This window comes from Seriola aureovittata, chromosome 9 (assembly GCF_021018895.1).
Source record: "Seriola aureovittata isolate HTS-2021-v1 ecotype China chromosome 9, ASM2101889v1, whole genome shotgun sequence".
Classification (NCBI taxonomy): Eukaryota; Metazoa; Chordata; class Actinopteri; order Carangiformes; family Carangidae; genus Seriola; species Seriola aureovittata.
This window is the reverse complement of record NC_079372.1, coordinates 1,262,736-1,284,482: the sequence shown is the minus strand read 5'-3', so window position 1 is coordinate 1,284,482 and position 21,747 is coordinate 1,262,736. Positions and strand designations below refer to the sequence as shown.

The 21,747-nt window shown below is 41.8% G+C and overlaps 2 protein-coding genes across 5 annotated transcripts in view; one reads left to right on the top strand and one right to left on the bottom strand.

Moving 5' to 3' along the window:
• Window positions 1-4,969, bottom strand: part of myt1a (myelin transcription factor 1a) — a 31,326-nt gene extending 26,357 nt beyond the window's left edge. The window contains exons 1-6 of the mRNA XM_056385880.1: window positions 4,741-4,969; window positions 3,462-3,548; window positions 3,190-3,244; window positions 2,935-2,974; window positions 2,776-2,847; window positions 453-703 (exon numbers count right to left, since the gene is read on the bottom strand). Of these exons, the coding sequence (XP_056241855.1) occupies window positions 453-703; window positions 2,776-2,847; window positions 2,935-2,974; window positions 3,190-3,244 (418 nt within the window). The 5' untranslated portion in view covers window positions 3,462-3,548; window positions 4,741-4,969. The remainder of the gene's footprint in view (window positions 1-452; window positions 704-2,775; window positions 2,848-2,934; window positions 2,975-3,189; window positions 3,245-3,461; window positions 3,549-4,740) is intronic.
• Window positions 4,970-9,224: 4,255 nt separating this feature from the next.
• LOC130175412 (protein-serine O-palmitoleoyltransferase porcupine-like) lies at window positions 9,225-21,600 on the top strand. 4 transcript variants are annotated; one of them, XM_056385878.1, is made up of 13 exons: window positions 9,225-9,553; window positions 10,097-10,236; window positions 10,584-10,776; window positions 11,362-11,405; window positions 11,657-11,838; window positions 11,916-12,046; window positions 13,833-13,958; window positions 14,371-14,471; window positions 14,951-15,027; window positions 16,728-16,791; window positions 16,911-16,996; window positions 18,011-18,121; window positions 20,398-21,600. In XM_056385878.1, exons 2-13 carry the CDS (start codon window positions 10,101-10,103, stop codon window positions 20,497-20,499), a joined length of 1,353 nt encoding a protein of 450 aa, XP_056241853.1. In that variant the 5' UTR covers window positions 9,225-9,553; window positions 10,097-10,100; the 3' UTR covers window positions 20,500-21,600. The 4 variants fall into 4 exon arrangements, with proteins under 4 accessions (XP_056241853.1, XP_056241852.1, XP_056241851.1 ...); XM_056385877.1 differs by having other exon boundaries at window positions 10,050-10,236; XM_056385876.1 differs by having other exon boundaries at window positions 10,094-10,236; window positions 20,398-21,599.
• The last annotated feature ends 147 nt before the right edge of the window (window positions 21,601-21,747 follow it).

Genomic DNA, 21,747 nt, shown 5'->3' with positions numbered 1-21,747 from the left:
TAGCATGTTAACATGCGGATTTTAGCATTTAGTTCACAGCAGCATTAAGAGCAGATAACATTGCTGTGAGTCAGTCCATGAAAATAATAAACATTGTTTAATTTTCACCCTCAGCTGACGACCTCAGAAAAACACTGTTCTAGCTTTCTCTGACATTTCTATGTCTGCTTTTTTCGTGAATAATTAGATTCACTACTGTCCCATCTTTCTTTTTTTCTTTTTCTTTCTTTCTTTTTCATAATTGAGGTATTTCCTGTTTTACTTTTGTTACCTCTCCTGTGGTTTCAGATCCCACTCCCTGATCTCCCTGATCATCTCCTCCAGTGTTGGTATTCCTGCTTTACTGTTCTTTAGCCTTTAACCTCTGACCTTTACCTCTGCCTCAACCTTAAGGACTTGTTATATCTGGTCTCTACACTGGAGCTGTACTGTTCTGGTTTTGTTTCACTCACTTTGTATTGACTCTGGTCTGCTTTTTGTTTTGTTTTTCTTCTTCTCTTTAAGGTCTTCCTCTTCCTCCTCTTCCTCCTCCTTCTGCTCCTCATCCTCCTCTGCTGCATCACTGTCTGCGGTAAAGCCATCATCGGTTGCCTGTTTGACAGGCTGGTTCCTCCTTTTGGGAGCAGACTGGTTCTCCTCGGCCTCGGCCTCAGCCTCGGCCTCCTCCAGCTTCCTCTTCTTCACAATAGGACATCCCAGGACGCTGAGGAGAGGAGGGTGGGTGTGTACATTAATACTAACGTCCAACATGCTAACATAAAACAGCACCGCTGATAGTGTGTGTTTGTCATTGTTACACTGTGAGGTGGAACAGATAACCCTGACAGCAGCACTGTACACAGTCTAACCTGGTCTGACCCAACCTTCATAGAAACCTCCATGTGCTTCAGCTAACAACACAAAGTTTTCTTTATTGAACACAGCCATTAAACATTAACAGAGATGTGAACAAGCTCCAGTGATTCATTTAAACCTTCATCTGACTGCTCCTGACTCCAGGTCTGATACCTCCTGACTCCAGGTCTGATACCTCCTGACTCCAGGTCTGATACCTCCTGACTCCAGACCTGATCCCTCCTGACTCCAGACCTGATCCCTCCTGACTCCAGGTCTGATACCTCCTGACTCCAGACCTGATCCCTCCTGACTCCAGACCTGATCCCTCCTGACTCCAGACCTGATACCTCCTGACTCCAGACCTGATACCGCCTGACTCCAGGTCTGATACATCTTGATTCCAGGTTAATACCTCCTGACTCCAGGTCTAATACCTCCTGACTCCAGGTCTAGTACCTCCTGACTCCAGACCTGATACCTCTTGACTCCAGACCTGATACCTCTTGACTCCAGACCTGATACCTCCTGACTCCAGGTCTGATATCTCCTGACTCCAGGTTAATACCTCCTGACTCCAGGTCTAATACCTCCTGACTCCAGGTCTAGTACCTCCTGACTCCAGGCCTGATATCTCCTGACTCCAGGTCTGATACCTCCTGACTCCAGGTCTGATACCTCCTGGCTCCAGGTCTGATACCTCCTGATTCCAGACCTGATACCTCCTGATTCCAGACCTGATACCTCTTGACTCCAGGTCTAATATCTCTTGACTCCAGGTCTGGTACCTCCTGACTCCAGTGGCTTCTGTTGATGAGGGTTCACAGTCTGAGAATGTTTGAATCATGTTTTCAATATGGCCGAAAACAACACAATGATTTGTGTTATTAAATCAAAAAGATTGTATTTCTTCTTTATTGTAACTCAGATGAAGATAAGTCTTCACATTATTTTCTGACATTTTCAGACACATAAAAAATAAAGAATTCAACAAAGACACAGTGGAGTTATGGTGCAACTGTGGGTGAATGTGAATGTGCAGTTAGACTATTCTATCATTAAGGTCAAAATACTGGTTTCACTGAAATTCTGATTGTTGTTGAACGGGACAACATCCAATAATTTACTTATCTCACATATATCCACATATGAGGAATTATAATGACAGTATTATGTTATTATATACAGTATTCATATTATAACATGAAGTGTGTTTATATTGTATTCATCCTCAGGTCACAGGGTCACTGAGGGTCTGATGAGAATGAAGATCATGCGACCTTCGCGGTCCCCTGATCTCAGTCCAGGTGAACTATGGCAGTTGGAACGACATGTTAGACAGAGCTCTCCTCCACCATCATCTAAACACCACATGAGGGAACATGTTTATGAAGAAAGGTTCATCCTCCAGTAGAGTTGAAGCTGGATACTCTTGGTGGAACAACACCTGACTGAGACACTTGATGTTGGTGTCTCCTTTAATTTGTCACTGTCTGTATGTTGGCTACATATTTTCATGTCCTCATTCATTCATTTCATGTCCTCATTTCATGTCCTTATCATTATAATACATGGCCAAAAACACATTGACACATCTGTCCACATAAGAAGTGAACTTTCAGTCTGTTTAGTTCCAGTGAAGGGAGGTGGATATTAGCTCTAGCTTAGTGTGTAGGACATACTGTACAAGAGCTTGTGACGTCATGACAACAGTCTGCGAAAGAACCTTTCAAAGATCCAGATGGTTTTGAATAAAAACAGAAAATATGAAAAATCAAACAGAAAGGTAAGTAAAACAAACCTAATAGGTAGGTAAAACAAACCTAAATCTGTGATTCATTTGCTGACATCTTATCTCAGTCTGGGTGATAGCATGAAGCCATTGCTATGTGTTCATGCTAACAAGCTAACTTACTGTTGTACAGAGAGTTTGAATCCTACCTTCGGTGTCGTGAGTATCTTCCACTGACGTGGCCTTTGCCGTCACATCCAGGGGTGGGACAGCTGCTACAGCTGCAGCAAGACAAACACACACTTCATACACACAACACCTGCTGTATACACACTGACAGTCTTCAGCTGAGGCATCAGATCACCTACCTCAAGTCCTGCTTCATCTCTTGTCCCACAGGCTCCGACACTGAGAGTGAAGAAGCAGGAGAATCAATAAATGCAAAAATAAAAGTCAGAACTATCAGTGTAAAAGAGCATTGATGCTTTTATTGTGTAGTGTGTGTGTGTGTGTGTGTGTGTGTGTGTGTGTGTGTGTGTGTGTGTGTGTGTGTGTGTGTGTGTGTGTGTGTGTGTGTGTGTGTGTGTGTGTGTGTGTGTGTGTGTGTGTGTGTGTATACTGACCCCGGATGCCTTTGGAGCGGGTTCGTGTTCTTGTCTCTGTAACGTCTTGGCTCATCTGAATAAACAGAGAGACATTAGATAAATAGATGGATGGATGGATGGATATATAGATAGCTATAGATAGATAGATAGATAGATAGATCGATAGATAGACAGATAGATAGATAGATAGATAGATAGATAGATAGATAGATAGATAGATAGATAGATAGATAGATAGATAGATAGATAGATAGATAAAAGATAGATAGCTACTTTGATTTGATAGATACTTTGATATTTTGAGGCGTGTCCTCTCTGGTTAATTGGCTCTCTCTTGGTCCACTGCTGACTCAGTCTCTGACCTTTGAACTCATTTTCTGTTGGATGAAACAAACACGTCACAGTCAGTAGAAAAAAAAGAACATTTTCTGTTTCAGCTCACAACCACTCAGTCTGTTGTATAAGGTCTTCTATATTACAGTCTGGGGACGTACAGGAGTATGACAGATGTAGACATTTACCAGGCAGGGAGAGTCTAATGAAAAGGTTGGTTGCATTGTGGGAAATGAAGGATCCTGCATTTCTGAGGCTTGACTCATACTCTCTGTCTCTGCTGCTTCCATGTTGACCGCTCTTACCCTGTTAGACCAATACACCTCCTGAGAAGAGGCAGCAGTAATTGTACTACAGAAATATGTGTCCGAAGACAGCAGGTATATTTGAGGGTGGAAGAGGGAACTAACAGCTGCACAGTATGATCCTGACAGACAGAAGGGAGGGATGGGTTTTTTCTACTGGTCTAAGATTCCAATCCAGATTTTAAGACCATAATAAAAACATATAATTAAATATCATATAAACAATCCGAAACAATCAGTTTTATTAGAAGATATTCAGTAATGATAATAATTGCATACAACATACACAACTTATATATACTGAATATATAATGTATTTTGAGGTTTCTCTGTGCTCCTGCAGGTATGACGACAGACTGACAGACTGTGGTCCTGATAGTTTGGGAACAGGGTCACAGGCCAAAGCAGGTGACTGTTTACCTGCTCCAGTCCACGGCCTCCGTCTAAATGTGTATTTACCACTACATTTGAGCAGGTAGAACAGTGAACCGAACCAACATGGAGTACTAAGGACGGAGTGACGGCTCCCCGCTGACAGCAGGATGTAGGCCGGCCTGTGAACCAGCGAGGCCTCTGTCCTATCTACACTGACATACACACACAAACAAGACGCCTCAGTCAACCCGCGGTCATCGGTTCATCTTTTCACTAACCTCACCGTGTCGACACCGGCCGCCATTGTAAGGGCCAGAAATAACGAGCCACAATAATAATCGGGTTAAAGCCTGACACATTTGACCGATCTGAATTGATCCTCCACGAAGGGAAACCCTACAGAAAGCGCACTTACTCCGCGACGAGCGAAGTGAAATACCGCCTCGTCCCGTGCCGCCTGCCCGGTGTAGACCACCGTAAGGCCTGCAGCCGGGCCGACGACAACACCGACAGGAGAAAGCGCTTCGTGCTCTTTGTCAGACACATAAAGCCTTACCTTAATGCCATCCCCTCCCCCTCCGTTCAGACAGCGCCGGCTCAAACACACGTTCACTGGAACAAACCACGATGACTACAACCACAATCCACCTCCGGACCCACAGCAGAGGGTCTGCAGCGGTGTCACGGCGGCGTCAGACTGAGCTCAGCACCCCTGAGCCGTTCAGCACCTCGGACAGGGCCGGACGAATCTTCAGCACCATGGACAGAAGCCCCGCTGCACTGCCTCCTGCAGGAGCTCAGGAGAGCTGCAGGCCGCCGCGGCTCACGGAAGGCAAGACCGCCAAACAGCTGGAGGACGGGGTCTGGAGGAGGAAGACTGAGCCAGTCCTGAGCCCAGTCCTGATGTAAAACACCCAGAAACTTTAAACCGGCAGAGGAGGCTGTAGTTACTAACAGCAGCAGGTTGTAGTGGTGGTGGTGTTTCACGTTACTATAGCAGCTGGAGCCAAACTAAATTATCCAACTGTTTACATCATTGGAATCTTCATCTCTGGAACAAACTCTGCACTGCAGAGCAGCCACCAGACAGCACCTTTGTTCCTGTGTCCCAGACCAGTCAAACAAACAAACAAACAAATAAACAAGCAAAAATCTAAAAAGAATTAGATTCAGATCAATCAGATCAAAAAATAGATCAATGGAAAACAAATTTAACATATCTGTTATTTACATTTTTTGAAATATGAAATGTACCTTTATCAACAGATATAAACAAAAATAATATGTGCATTAGTTGTCATCTCTGCTTGATCCTGAGATATTTAAAATACTGATTCAACGTGTAAAAATTGTGTCCTCTCTTCTCATCGTGCTCTGGATCTACTGTATTTTACTTCTTCGGTCCTGCCTCCAGGTGACAACATGTTCCCTCCAGGTTCTGAGCACTAGCATGTGTTACAGAAACTACTTCAAATGGTAGAGCTCTCTCTCCCTCTATCTCCCTCTCTCTCTCTCTCTCACACACACACACACACACACACACACACACACACACACCACATATTGTAATGGTAGGATTGTATCAATAGTCTTTTTTATATAATTAGTTTTTTGGGGGAGTTGGGAGGACAGTGCTAACTCCATCCATCATTCATCCATCCATCCATCCATCCATCCATCCATCCATCAATCATTAATCAATCCATTATTAATCCATCCATCCATCCATCCATCAATCAATCATCCATCCATCCATCAATCATTAATCCATCCATCATTAATTAATTCATCCATCCATCCATCATTCATCCATCCATCCATCCATCCATCCATTAATCAATCCATCATTTTTTCCATCCATCCATCATCCATCCATCAATCATTCATCCATCCATCATTAATTCATTCATCCATCCATCATTAATCAATCATCATCCATCCATCCATCATTAATTAATTCATCCATCCATCATTCATCCATCCATCAATCACTCATCCATCTATTCATCCAACCATCATTCATCCATCCATCCATCCATCCATCTATCCATCCATTCATCCATCATTCATCATCATCCATCCATCCATCCATCAATCATTCCTCCATCCATCATTAATTAATTCATCCATCCATCATTCATATATCCGTCATCCATCCATCCATGCATCAATCGCTCATCCATCCATCCATCCATCCATCATCCATCATTCATCCATTCATCCATCCATCCATCATCCATCATCCATCCATCAATCACTCATTCATCCATCCATCCATCTATCCATCCATCATTTATCCATCCATCATCCATCCATCCATCCATCCAATCATACACCATACATCCATCCAATCAACCATCCATCCATCCATCCACCCATCAATCATTCATCCATCCATCATTAATTCATTCATCCATCATCCATCCATCATCCATCCATCATCCAGCCATCATCCATCCATCATCCATCCATCCATCCATCCATCATCAATCCATCCATCCATTTATCCATTCATCCAATCACCCATCATTCATCCATCTATTACATAACTACACAACACCATGTTTCCGTGGTAACAGTTCAGTAGCTTTGTGAGTAGCTCTGTTATGGCTGCAGTAGAAATAAAGGCCATATGACTGGTAGTTGTAATCATGGTAACAGCTGCACTGCGAGCAGTACAACTACTACGCAAACACATCCCTTTGTTTCATGATGATGTCACATCACATGTCATCACATAACAACATCACTTTATTACTGGAGCCAGAGTATAGATCCTCCTGGTCAGATATGACTCTGACACAAGTGACAGTTTTCTAATATTAGGGAACTCAGCTTGATATGGGCCAAGGATCAGATGGCGGGGCTTGACTGGTTCACAGAGAAATTGTTTTGGATTGTTTTTTTTATTTCAAAGAACCTCTTTTTGAAGCACAACGCATGGTCTGGCCTCTGTTTGACTAACTGTTACTACTTACCCCAGAAAGTGTTACCTACCCCTGTGGTCGGGTTGATTGTGACAAAGAAACCCCATGTATTTGACATCAACTTTCAACATCTGTGATATTCTTGCAGAAGTTTGAATTGGTGCCATTTGTAGAAAACAAATGTGGATACTTTGTATAAAGGTTGGAAAACTGTAGCTCAAAAATTCTGTGAGTTACAGGTGGTGAAGTAACAAGTGTTACAACCACACCTGCTCTACGCTATATAATTCTATAACTGTGATTTCTGCTACAGGTCATACTCTGAATTAAAGAAGAATGCCATTAAAGCTCATGTTCTGTTCCACGTTTCGGTTCACACAACAGACAACACTAATATCAGAACGACATCCACATTTCAAAGTTGCAATGGAAGAAGAATAAGTGGAAATGTACAATTGTTTCATTATTTTGTTTGAACACAAGATGTCAAATTATTCTAATATAAGACCACTGACTGGTATTTAATTTTAAGAAATCACTGAAGCATAGAAAATTTTGAAATTTTGGTTATTCAAGTCAGCAATTTTGTAAACCTGGAACACCAAACAAGTATAGTGCCTCAGACCCTCAAGGGCCGCCTCAGATTCACTGCTTGTTAACTGTTTTTTGGAGTGGCAAATTTCAATAAATTACTTCCATTCAACAATATTTTATAGGCTACACACTTCATTTTAGAGGTAAATATTGTGCTGCCAGTTTTATATGACAACCATTGGTACTTTGCAGATTAATATTTTATATATAAATCTCCTCCTAAAATATTTTTTATAATGTGACTATAAATGACGATTAATTGTATGTTTATATAAGAGTATGTATATGAAATAGTTCAAATGAGCTCCACCTGGACCAGCTATGACATTAAAATGCTGTTAACATACAATAATACAATATACTACTGTATATACCATACACTCTGAAATGGGACAACTTGCATAATGTGGACTTTGTACTTTTACTTGGGTCACATTTTAAATGCAGTCATTTTACTTGTAGTTGAGTGTTGCTCTTACTTCAGTGAAGGATGTGATTACTTCCTCAACCAGTGAAAATGTGTCACTAATGTTGCAAATTTGAACCACTGATGTTCAGTAACCAGTATCTAAGGTGGGTTCTGTGTTGCTACCTGACTTTGGGGTCCTGTATTGCAGATAGTCTTTGAGTCAAAATCCAGGCATGTACTTTATTGTTTTAGTTCAGTTATATTACGCTCACATGGCCCAATAAATAAAATGACCACAAAGTAATGTACATGAGTAACATCTGGAACTTGGAGGTTCAACAAGCCCCCTACTAACAGTTTGCAATAGGAACTTGAAGTTTGTTTGCATTAAATATCTTGCATTAAATATCTTGTTTCTATTTCAGAAACGTGACTGGTCTTTTTCAATATCTTTAATTACTGTTGGGAGATTTACCTGAAGTGAAGCCCTGATTTTCACATCCTAACTAAACCATTTTAATCATACTATTGAACCATAACTCTCTAGTTGTAGAACATATGATGCACATCAGTATTTATATTGGCAGCACAATCTAATTACATCACATCCTACCTCTCAACGTAATGTTGCGTAACATGGCAGCATGTTGTAGTGCAGTGGACACACTGAGCAACACTGAGCAATACAAAACACAAAGTAACAACATTTCACAAACAATGCAGCACAGTACATTTTTCAATGAAAGTAAATTTAATATTTTCGGGCCTTGTGCTTCAAATGGTGAAAATTTCTAGCAAGTTAGAGACTGATGAAATGATGTAGTCAGAAACAAAATGGAGGATACATGGGAAACATGGGGCATTTAGGGTGCAATCCCCGTTTTGCCCAGTTAATCCAGTTAATCCAGTCCCGGGTTTCCTGATGGGTAGGACGTCAGTCAGCCTCTGGTGTTATTACACATTTGTGTCCAGCAGAGGACGGTAATTCGCAGTTAACCTGGTTTTTCCTCCGCCACAGAAACAAGAGCAGGAAGGGGAGAAGAAGAGAAGAAGAAAGGGACAGCCAAAGAAGAAGAAGAAGAAGAAGAAGCAGCAGCAGCAGCAGCAGCAGCAGCAGCAGCAGCAGCAGAAGAAGAAGAAGAAGAAGAAGAAGAAGAAGAAGAAAAAAAAAAAAAAAAAAAAAGACGAAGAAGAAGAAGCAGCTGTTTCGCGGTTCATCGTTAAGTTTACAGTCACGGAGGCTTTTATCAGGTCTGGACCTGCCGCCTGCTGATCCACAGACCAGTTTAGCTCCAGAGCTAACTATCTACACGACTTGGTTCGGTTCGGTTCGATTCGGTTCGGTTCGGTTCAGACAGCAGCTGAACCAGGACCATCAGGCTCCGCCACATCTGTGATTATTTTACAGGGCTAACGTCCGCCCAACAAGACTAGTTTAAGTAAGTTGACGGTAAAGTTAGCAAGCGGCATCTCTGACAGCATCTGAGGTTAAGCTGGTTCATTTAGTCCATGTTTCAGAGTTTACAAAGTCCGGAAAGTTAAAGTTAGCTTAAAGTTTCCTACCTGACTAACGTTAGTTAGTTGATATTATATGTCAATAAGTGAGTGCTGCTGTAGTCAGGTGAGTGTGTAGAGGCCAGAGACGTTGCTCTTTGGATGATTTGAATTGTGATAGATATTTTTCCTTTTTTCAGTAACACGAGGACATAATCATCCAGTTGATCAATAATCATAAGAAAACTTAGTCTTATCTAAAGTAACTGGAACAATACACAACAACTTAACTCTATCACATTGAAGCTGATGTTCTTCAAATCCAGTGTTTCCATGATGCTCTGCACACTCTGCTCAGTGGTGTGTAGCTTTGGACCAGATGGACCTTCACATGTAAAATAATGAATCTGACTTTGTTTGATTGTCATATGTTGATGAAAGGTGTCGTAAACTTCAGAAGACTCCCTGTGTTTGTGTGGGTGCAGCAGCAGGATGGACATATCCAGCAGACTGGAGGTTTGGCAACAGCTGGCTGAGAACTGTGGTCTCATCACGGTCCAGCAGGGTCTCCAGCAGGTCTGGACTCTACTGCTGCTCTGCCTGATCTGCAGACTCTGCTTTAGACTGGGTGAGCTGGACTACAGTACCTGCATGTCAGCAAGTAGGAGCCTTCAAAGGAAGACTCGTCTGCACTGTCTTTGATATTGTCGTAGTTGGAAGAAAATGTGGATGCTGTCTTTAGTGACACACTTGTAATGTTCCTTATTTTCAACACCACTGTATTCTGATGCTTTTCTGTCTTGTCACTCAAAGTGACAATGAAATGTATTTAGATACATTTATTACAATTTGTCTATAATCAACCCAAGTCCAACCATATTAATGTTTGGATGCTGTAGGATGCTGCTGGATGCTGTTGGATGCTGCTGGACTTGTGACTATAAATCAAAGTTTTGTCCTGCTTGTGTTCCTCAGGAGGTGTGTCCACCCTGAAGCATGTAGTGTCAGTGTTGGCTGGGATGTACAGCCTCTTCCTGTTCTTTGAGTTGCAGATGCTGTGGGTGCTGTTGTTCAGTGCTCTCTGTTACCTCGTTCTGCTGCTCACTCAACACTCCAGTACCAGAGGCCTCTTCCTTTCGGCTGTTATCCTCGTCTACCTCCTTGTTGGGTGAGATATCACTGCAAAAACACATAGTGTCCTGGAAACTGCAGCTTTCAACTGAAAACAGTCCAAACCAAATGCCTATTGTAGCAATATGCAAATATTCAAATAGTGGTGACTACAGGAAATTCCCACACCCTGTGCTCCATTGATGCCTTTACATGTGGATTCAAAAATCTGGGACAGTGACCACTGCTATTCATAGTGAATGAGACCTGGTTTAGCAGCTGTGTTGGTGTTTCCTGGCAGCAGATATGTCAGAAAACTACGGAGCAGGATTAGGGCCACATGTGAATTTCTTTCTTTTTTCTTTTTTTTTTTTTCTAGAATTCTGACTTTAAACTCAGAATTCTGAGATAAAAGACAGAATTCTAAAAATAAAATAAAAACATACATACATACATACATACATACATACATACACTCTCATAGTTACTCAGAGTTCCTAATCTGTTCAGTATTTATTGACTGTCCACATCAGATCAGTGATGTCACATCTTGTTTGGTTCATTTCCTGATTTAAATCTTATTTGAAACCTTGTAGTTTCTGGTGTTAAGTTGTAATATTATTTTTCTACCTTTTCATTTTAGAGAGTTGCATTTAATTGACATGGTGACCTGGCATAAAATAAGAGGTAAATATTCCATCACATTGTTTGTACTGCTATGGAAGTTTTTCTTTCTTAGTTACGCTCCCTGATTTTATAAATGTTCTACAATTTTGCAGTTTTCCACAGCTGCTACTTTATATCTGGGACATGTGCATTTTTTATTAAACTGAATACACATCTACACATGGAGACTTGTGTCATGGGTAGAGTCTGCTTTTTCATATGTGTGTGTGTGTGTGTGTGTGTGTGTGTGTGTGTGTGTGTGTGTGTGTCAGGCTCTCAGATGGTGGTGGCAATGAAGGCCATCTCTCTGGCCTTTGACCTGGACAGAGCAGCAGTGGCAGGCCTGCCCTCCCCAGCTGAGTTCCTGGGCTATGTTCTCTTTGTGGGCACTGTTGTGTTTGGTCCTTGGATCAGCTTCTCCAGTTATAAGAACGCCATTGAAGGCAGAGAACTGGTGAGTACATGATATTTGTGGTTTCCTGTGTCTTCCTGTGTGGTGCTGTGGTGGTAATGAGGTGGTTTGTTCCTCAGAGCTGGATGTGGCTGTGGAGTTCCTCCATCAGCCTCCTGAAGAGTCAGCTCTGTCTGCTGGTCTCCACCTGCATCGCCCCTTACCTCTTCCCTCTGTTCATCCCCATCTATGGAAACACAGTCACAGACAAGTAAGACAATTTTTCATTTCAATTTGCTTCCTGGAACTTAAGAAGTTTTGCCAGTACAACACCTTTCACTGGTTTGAGAACAGACTGTCTGTCTTTCTTCCCCTGCTTCCAAGACACATTTGAAAAAGGTAAGGCTTGTTTTCAGTTAGAAGTGACAGCTTCCTCCTACAGTCTGTTGCAGTGTGTTTACAATGACAGCTGAACAGGAGATCTGCTCCCATCAGTGCTGTGTTCATTCTTCGTTAGTGGTACGATGCTACAGTGATCCAATATCTGGTACTTTGACAAAACATTCTCAGCTCATCTCATAGTTTTTGTTGTCATGGAGATGGTTCAGGTATCATGTTGTGACCTCAGTGTGGAGCATACCAGTGGTTTTGTACAGTGAATTGTTCCTGTTGCAGATGACAGAGCTGCACCATTACAGAGATGAAATGGAGAAATAATCAGCTGTTAAAGCATCGATTAATTATTTACCACAAAAAACACAACTTGATAAAAAATAAACCTTTTCTCTTATTAACACACCTTTACGTTGTATTTATAACCTAGTGTGCTGCCATCTTTGTTTTTGTCACGGTTGACATGAGAACGGTTTGTTTATTAGTACAACAATATCTCAGAGCAGTGACGCAGTGGAGGTTGGTACAGTGGAGTTTTAAAGTTCTGACCCACAAACCGAGTCAGAAACACAACTGCATCTGTCCACTTATTTCCACTGTGATCCTAATGAGCCCATAACACAGAGAGCGCTGACTTCTATATTAATTCTACTCATGTTTGAATGAATGCATTATTCATGTGAGCATCCAAGGCCAATACAAAGAACCCTCCTCGTCTTCTGCTGTGTCCTTTACTCTCTTCTCCAATAAATATCAGTTGGGATATTTACTGACACCTCCTAGTAGTGAACATCCAACAACAACCACAGAGACAAACAGAGAACCGGTGACGTCACATCTGGCATCTTCAAAAATGGCAGCGCCCTAGTGGAGAAAAAGTGATTTACTCTTAGTTTTTCAGCAGAGCTAGTTGAATTCCAGGTTTGATTGCAGAAGCATCTTACACACAGTAAAAAGCAAACAAACAACACTCATACTGCTCAGTGTTTCATTTCAACGTTCAGCTGCATTAATAAGCTATGAAAGTCAACAGGAAATCAAGGTAATTATCAGACATGACAATCACACATTCTGAATTCGACTCTTAGTTGTAATGAACAGGGCTAGTGGGTGAGTAGAGGATCAGACCACAGAACGTCTGAGGAGGAAATGATGCTGAGGTGAACAGAGAAAAGATGAGGAGACAATGACATCATCACATCAACCAGAACACAAGCCTCTGCAGCTGCTGGTGGAGGTGAACCACGTGACAGCAGCATGAATGAGTGGGACATGTTGAAGCTGCTGTTGAGAAATGTGGAGTCCTCATAGGTGGGACATGTGTTACTCATCCAATACAACTGGATTGTTTCATGTTCTGAAACTAAAGCTAAAGTCCAGCGCTACACTCTGACATGACTGACAGCAGCAGAGGTATTTATCTTGAACATACGAAGCCACTGGTATGGTCCCTCATCTCAGTAGTAACATGACTGTATATGGCTGTTGTCATGGGACTAAAGTTCCTCTCCATGTGGACTTATGTCAATGCAGAAAGTGGGAGTAATCAGATTACTTGGGTGCCTGTCAGTAATGTGAAGCAGAAGAGCACTTAGTTTAGAGTCTCTGTTCAGCTGGAGCTGATTGAAGATAATGGGTGTGTGTTTGTGTGGTGTGTTGAACAGATGGCTGCGCGCCTATGAGAATGCTGTGTCGTTCCACTTCAGTAACTACTTTGTGGGTCACCTCAGTGAAGGCACCAGCATGCTGGCTGGAGCCGGCTTCACTGAAGAGAAGGAACACATCAGATGGTATGTTCAGCCTGGACTGCACCTGTGTTATAATACACCAATGATTATAATAACACATGTACCCAACATGTTACACTCTTGGCAAATTACATATTTAGTTTTCTGCTTCAGTTGATTCTTCTTTTCCTGGATTAAAAAAAAACAGATGAAACTGTGCAGAACTGGAAAACATTGATCTTAAAGGAAGAGAAAATGAATGAAAGAATAAAAATGAGTCCAGGTTCAGGAGTTATAGACTCCACACAGTGAAGTTAACTAATCATCGGAAAGCAGTCATCTATAGTCCAATAATCCACCTGCTGCAAAGAGCAGCCTGATGTGTGTTGAGTGTAGAGAGAGGACGTCCTCAGTCCTGTGTCCTACACTGTCTCTATCAAACATAAAGTCTGATCTGTGTGTGTGTTCTGTGCAGGGACCTGAGTGTGGTGAAGCCTCTCAGTGTGGAGATGCCTCGCTCCATGGTGCTGGTGGTCACGTCCTGGAACATCCCCATGTCCCGATGGCTCAAAACCTGTGAGTCTGAGACACAGTCCACAGACCATCTGACTTCACTGGTCCATCCAATACTATCTCTAAAACAACTGGCTGTTGCTAATATGTCCTATTGTGTTTTGATACAACCTACAACCTTCTAGGTGTCAGGGCTGAATGACTCGATCGGTTCTGTGTGTAACTGCTGAGTGGGAGATTTTGAGCTCAGTCCACCAATAGAAACCATGGTGAAGATCAGCTGTTTCAGCTTCTTGAATGTGAAGTGTTTCTTACATAACAGTAAATCAAATATTTAAGGTCAGACAGAACAAATGCCGTGATGATATCACAATTAATTTTTTGTTTGTACTAAATGTTGAACTGAGAAAATAATCACCATATAACTGGATAATGCCAATGATTAGTTGCAGCCCTGTTGGTCTTTACTGTGTTTGGCTGGTACCATGTTGTGGTCATGTTTATATGTTGTCATAATGTGCTCTGTCCTTCATGTTCTTCAGATGTGTTTAAAAATGCCATGAAACTGGGGACTTTTCCAGCCATCCTGGTGACATACACAGCCAGCGCCATACTGCACGTGAGACCACACACTCCTCTGTCCACAGAACTGATCCAGGTTCAGTTTAGTCTGGATTCAGTCATATTTCAGTCACTGCATGTGTGTTAGTTTTACTCCAGCTTCAGTCAACAGTAGGTTAATAACATGTTTCAGTCCAGTTTTCTTCAGTCTCATTCTTCACACATGTTTAATTTTACTGTCGACACATTTTGAGGTTACAGCTGTTGTGGTTGTTGTCATGTACAGTTGCCGTGGTTGCAGGTGTCACTCTCATCTATGGACTCGTCCAGAACCTGATTAACGTGAGAGGAGCCGCTAAATCAATGGATAACATCATAATATTTCTTTAGTGAACATCTCATCCTAGAATTTACTCACTTGCTCTGATAGCAAAAGGAAAGATGGCCAACTGACAGGAACTAATGTTACATTCACAGCAATTGATAACGTTATGTTAGCTTATTGTGATCATAGTTTGCTTCAGCTGTCTAATTCTCAGGAGATGAATCTAGTCCATGGAACAGATATGACTTCAAATCAATGTCACCATTATTTCATTTTTACCTCGATTACAATTAATAATACATTTTATTAATAAGACACCTTACAACACACAGTAAAAGATAAAATGCAAGTACAAAGTATAAAATACAGAATTAATTTGAATAAATATAATTACATTAAAATAAGTATGATGAAATGCTGGTGTTCGAGTTAAACAATTACAATTCTCTCCCTCTCTCCTGTTTAGAGTCATGCTCTCTTCATATTCAGCAGTGTGATTGTGTCCAAGTGATTAAACTAATTAGTGGTTAGTGGCGTTACCTTTGGTCACTATCCATGTTGCCTTCACCACTGTGTGGTAGTCATGACTGATAAGAGCCAATCAGGAGGTGAGGCTGGTGTCATGGTTTCTAAAAGTCACAACCCCGGAGTTTTCAAAATAAAATGTGTCCAGCAGCGTTTCCAGAAGTCTCTGTTTTAGAGGCTCTAAAACTCTGGAGTCGTGTGGACAGCAGGAGTAAACGTTTTAGTTTCTGTTGTCCACATCAGCAGTTTCACTTTGAGAGAATGTGGACTAACGTTAGTTTAACTGGATGGAGCCACGTGACTGAACAGAGGTAGTATTTCTTTAAGGGGACAGTTCATGAACGCGGCATTGGAGAAGGTATGAACTGAATTAATCAACACGAGCAAGATGAGGTGGCTAAGAGGTTGTAAATGTTGCGTTAGTAGTATTCTGGCTAACTGCCCTATGTCAGATAACACTAATGTTACTGAGTGTCAGATACTTCTTCTTAACAAGAAATGAAACCGATCAAACAGCTGCATCAACCTGGAGCTTTACAGTTTTACTGCTCAGCAGCTACAGAGTGTGGTTCCTGAAATTCATGCAGGTTGTTGAATATGTCCATTTGTCAATCTTTGACATCATCACTGTTATTTGTTGATGGAAAACGTCACATTTCCTCATAGTTGACATCTTTTCAGCTTCAGTTGACAAATATTTTTATTGACGAGATGAGCACTGACTTTCTGAAAGCACATCAGTTGTATTTTTTGGTGGAACTTTCTCTTGGTCTGATGATGATGATAAACTCCAGTCTGTTCAGGTTTAGCATGCAGGCAGATCATCTGTGTATGTGGATCATTGAAAATGAAAGTGGTTCTAGATATCTGTCACTATTTGAACTAAATGTCCTGCTTGTTTTGTTCAGGGTCTGAGTTTTCACCTCGGGGCTGTTCTGCTGTCTCTGGGATTCATCACATATGTTGAACATGGTATGAATAACAATTCTGCTCATACTTTGTAAAGTATTTTAGTGTAGAGCTGCATACACATGAACATGAACTGTAGAGCTACTGTGATAGTGTTAGTGTGTTTTCTTCTTTCTCTCCAGTTATGAGGAAGAGGCTTGCCTCCATCTTCAGCGCCTGTGTCCTGTCAAGACCCTGTAACTCCGGCTGCAGCCACAAGCACAAGAAGGTAAAACTTCATCTGGAGTTCTAAGCAGAACATACACACATGTTTTAAGATGGTAACCTCCATGAAAGTCTTTGTCTCTGTTAGTAATGCAGTTATGAAAATAACCAGCATCATATTCAGAAGGAGGATCAGTGCTCAGGTACCTGTTGTAGTGTGGTCCATATACTGACACCAACAGTCACATTTCTCCTCATTCTGATGTTTGATGTGAACATTACCTGAAGCGCCTCACCTGGATCTGCTGCTGCCACATGATTAGCTGATTGGACAGTAGCATGATTAAGCCGGTGAACAGGTGTTGTAGTGAAGTGCTCAGTCGGTGTGTATTGATTCAAAGTTACAGAAAACAGTAAGTGTTCCGTATTCTGACTTCTGTCATGTAGCTTCAGGATGTTTGTATTAGCTGCAGTAAATTCAGATAGAGACTTGGTCCAGGTGATGAGAGGTCTGTAAAGGTTCTCAGTCTCCATATCATGGTTCTACCAGAAGGCCCAAGCCCAGTGTCCACCTCACAGACTTTGTTACCGGTCAGTCCATGAGGTCTCAGGACTGTCCCACTGTCAAACCATCAAGGACACGAGTCTCTCTATCAGACATTTTGAGCCCTTTATTCACACTTTGCACAATTTCACATTTCTTCAGACTTTGCTTGAGGGAATTACCAAAGTTCATAGTGTTGTGACATTAAACACAGGGTTACCAAGGGTCACCCGGTAGCATAAAATACGGTAAACAGTAGCCATAAAACAGAAAAAATTATAAGATAGAAGGAAAAAAGTTAACAAACTAGCATGAAAGGAGCTAACACTAATGTTGGCATTACAAGAAAAAAGACACAACAGTATAAACCCATGGCCCGTATTCACAAAGCATCTTAAAACTAAAAGTAGCTCCTAACTTGCAGATTTAGGAGAAACTCTGGGTGTGTGAGTCCACTCATTTTTCTTTTATTATTATGCGATATACTGAAAGTATATCAGGGTTCAGAAGATGTTCTTGTGTCTTGGTCTGTAGGGGTTTTGGGTGGTGGTGCTGAACCTGGTTTTCAGCTTCCTGGCCGTCTTCCACCTCACCTACCTGGGCTCTATGTTTGACCCTGGAGTTGATGAACGGGAAGTAGAAGAGGTAAGAAGAAAGGAAGGACGTCATCTGTCTGTCCCTTTACACAGACTACAGCAGTTTACACACAGACTACAGCAGTTTACACACAGACTACAACAGTTTACACACAGACTACAACAGTTTACACACAGACTACAACAGTTTACACACAGACTACAGCAGTTTACACACAGACTACAGCAGTTTACACACAGACTACAACAGTTTACACAGACTACAACAGTTTACACACAGACTACAACAGTTTACAGACAGACTACAACAGTTTACACACAGACTACAACAGTTTACACAGACTACAACAGTTTACACACAGACTACAACAGTTTACACACAGACTACAACAGTTTACACACAGACTACAACAGTTTACACAGACTACAACAGTTTACACAGACTACAACAGTTTACACACAGACTACGACAGTTTACACACAGACTACGACAGTTTACACACAGACTACAACAGTTTACACACAGACTACGACAGTTTACACACAGACTACGACAGTTTACACAGACTACAACAGTTTACACACAGACTACGACAGTTTACACACAGACTACGACAGTTTACACACAGACTACAACAGTTTACAGACAGACTACAACAGTTTACACACAGACTACAACAGTTTACAGACAGACTACAACAGTTTACACACAGACTACAACAGTTTACACAGACTACAACAGTTTACACACAGACTACGACAGTTTACACACAGACTACAACAGTTTACACACAGACTACAACAGTTTACACAGACTACAACAGTTTACACAGACTACAACAGTTTACACACAGACTACGACAGTTTACACACAGACTACGACAGTTTACACACAGACTACAACAGTTTACACACAGACTACGACAGTTTACACACAGACTACGACAGTTTACACACAGACTACAACAGTTTACACACAGACTACAACAGTTTACACACAGACTACAACAGTTTACACAGACTACAACAGTTTACACAGACTACGACAGTTTACACACAGACTACGACAGTTTACACACAGACTACAACAGTTTACAGACAGACTACAACAGTTTACACACAGACTACAACAGTTTACACACAGACTACGACAGTTTACACACAGACTACAACAGTTTACACACAGACTACAACACACAGACAGACTTGATTGAAATCACACTGACCCACTGGATCTAAGGTGACGTATTAAAATGTACAAGTTGACCACAGTTGACTGTAAACAGCTGATATCAGTGATGCTAAGCTAAATACAGACAGCTGAATGTTGTCGGTCCGTCTCAGCCTTTACCACAGGTGTGATACATGAGGACTGAGAGGTGGAAAGGAGCAGACCTTTAAAACAAAGAGCTTGAAATATTAATATGTCCAGAGCTGCTGAGGCTAACATCATTAAATCAATCAGTGCAGTCTGAGCTGGACGAGGCTTTGGTGACACATTCACAGGAAACACTTGAGTGTTTGCTGAATAAATGAGTAAAACATTAGTGTGACATAAAACATGTACATACAACCAGCAGTCGTTGCCTTGGTGCCACCACCACTGCAGCCCATCGATGGCTGTGTGCCTCTTCCACCTGGTCGTTCATAGCTACTGACTCACACAGTGCTGTGAGCATGTGACCCTGAGGCTACACACACAGATCAGATCATCATCAAGTTTTCAGATAGTTGTAGGTATTTGACGTGGGGTTGTGTGAGGTAGTCATGTATAATCGGTGTGTTACCTGCAGTAGATTCAGTGAGGAGATGCAGCAGGAACACTATCAGTGATCAGCTGCTGTAGGCGGGGCCAGCAGAAAAACATGTATTAGACATTTTTAAAAGACGCCCACCGAAACAATCCAATATCTCCTTAAATGAAGCTTCATGTAGAATATTTTCGCATATTCATCTTCCTGTCAAAACAAAGTACAGTGTAGGTCTTTCTGATTCACTCAGCTGACCTGTGGCTGTGGCGTAATTCAGTGTGCACTGTAGGTGTGCTTGTGTGTAGGAGTACGGTGATTCAGCAGTTGAAAAAATGTAGCGCCAAAGGAAAGTGCTGTTTTGATGGGAACCTCACATCTAATAAACTGAACTGCCCCTTTGAGAAGCTCAGACCTGAAGTGGAGGACAGATGATCTGTTCTTCAGCTCCTGAAGAGAAGTAAAAACTTTCAGCCTCCAGCTCAGGTCACTGTTTGTAGAGACACATGACACAGGAGAGAGGGTGTGTGGTGTCACATGTTTGATCCAGTTGTATGTGTCTGTCTCCTGGTTGCAGGGTTACGCAGCGATCCACACCATCCAAAGGTGGTCTGACCTGAGCTGGGCCAGCCACTGGGTGGTGTTTGGCTGCTGGGTCTTCTACCGTTTAATTCAGTGACGTGGAGCAGACACAGAGGAGGACTTCATAGGACTGATACAGTGGATCTGATGGGACTGAAGGACGAGGATCTGCTCTAGTGCAGAGGACTGAACACACGTGTCCAGAGCTGTGAGTCAGTTCAGGAGGAAATATGTAGAGAGACAGTCGTTTACTGAACCAAGCATCACTCCAAACTGATGTGTTAAAATCTGATCCTGTGAGACCTCCTACTGTACTCAACCTTCACTGAGGCCTGTGGACACATGTGAGCTTCAAGCTGTCTACTGTATTAGTCGGTGTCCAAAAACATTTCAGCAGGTTTAAGTATATATATTTGTGTGTGTGTGTGTGTGTGTGTGTGTGTGTGTGTGTGTGTGTGTGTGTGTGTGTGTGTGTGTGTGTGTGTGTGTGTGTGTGTGTGTGTGTGTGTGTGTGTGTGTGTGTGTGTGTGTGTGTGTGTGAGAGTGTGTGTGAGAGAGTGTGTGAGTGTGAGAGTGTGTGTGTGTGAGAGAGTGTGTGTGAGTGTGTGAGAGTGTGTGTTTTACCTACCTCCAATAAACAATATTATTCAATAACTGAATAATCATTAGATTCATTGATGATGATGATTATTATAATGTATATATGTCATTATAATCTGTTTCCATAGGGACATGGGGCGACAGTAGAACACACACAGCACAGAGGTGGTGATCAATAATAAAAACCTGATGAAAAGCACCTGAAAATCAGTGACCACATGAATGTATTAGAGCTAACGAATATTACTTATCAATTAATCTATTGACTATTTTACTGATGAGTCGATAAGTCTAATTGACACTGTTGAAACAGCTCAGACTCTGCTCTATGTTCAGATATTAACTCTGCTGCTGAAGAGACATACATGAAGTCATCTTCACTTTTCTGTCAGTTATAAAATAATAAGATTCGGACGGGTTGTTAGGATTATGTTAATATCTTGTTTTTCATTAGATTTGGGTTTTTGTAAAGACCAGGATTAACAAAGTCACTATCAACTCAACATATCTGAACTGTCAGTGTAATAAAACATTTATCTGACATCAAGATACATGCAGTCCTCTGCCCGTCCTCCCTCCTGTCCTCTGACCTTTCTGTCCTCCCTCCTGTCCTCTGTCCTTCCTGTCCTCCCTCCTGTCCTCTGTCCTTCCTATCCTCTGTCCTCCTGCCTGTCCTCTGTCCTTGCTATCCTCTGTCCTCCCTCTTGTCCTCTGTCTTTCCTGTCCTCCTTCCTATCTTCTGTCC

What these genes read in the sequence shown, in the direction of transcription:
- LOC130175412 (XM_056385878.1), top strand. Translation starts at nt 10,101, where the DNA reads ATGGACATATCCAGCAGACTGGAGGTTTGGCAACAGCTGGCTGAGAAC. An exon ending in CAGACTCTGCTTTAGACTGG is followed by an intron (nt 10,237 to 10,583) that starts GTGAGCTGGACT and finishes TGTGTTCCTCAG; the next exon opens with GAGGTGTGTCCACCCTGAAG. An exon ending in GAGAAGGAACACATCAGATG is followed by an intron (nt 13,959 to 14,370) that starts GTATGTTCAGCC and finishes TGTTCTGTGCAG; the next exon opens with GGACCTGAGTGTGGTGAAGC.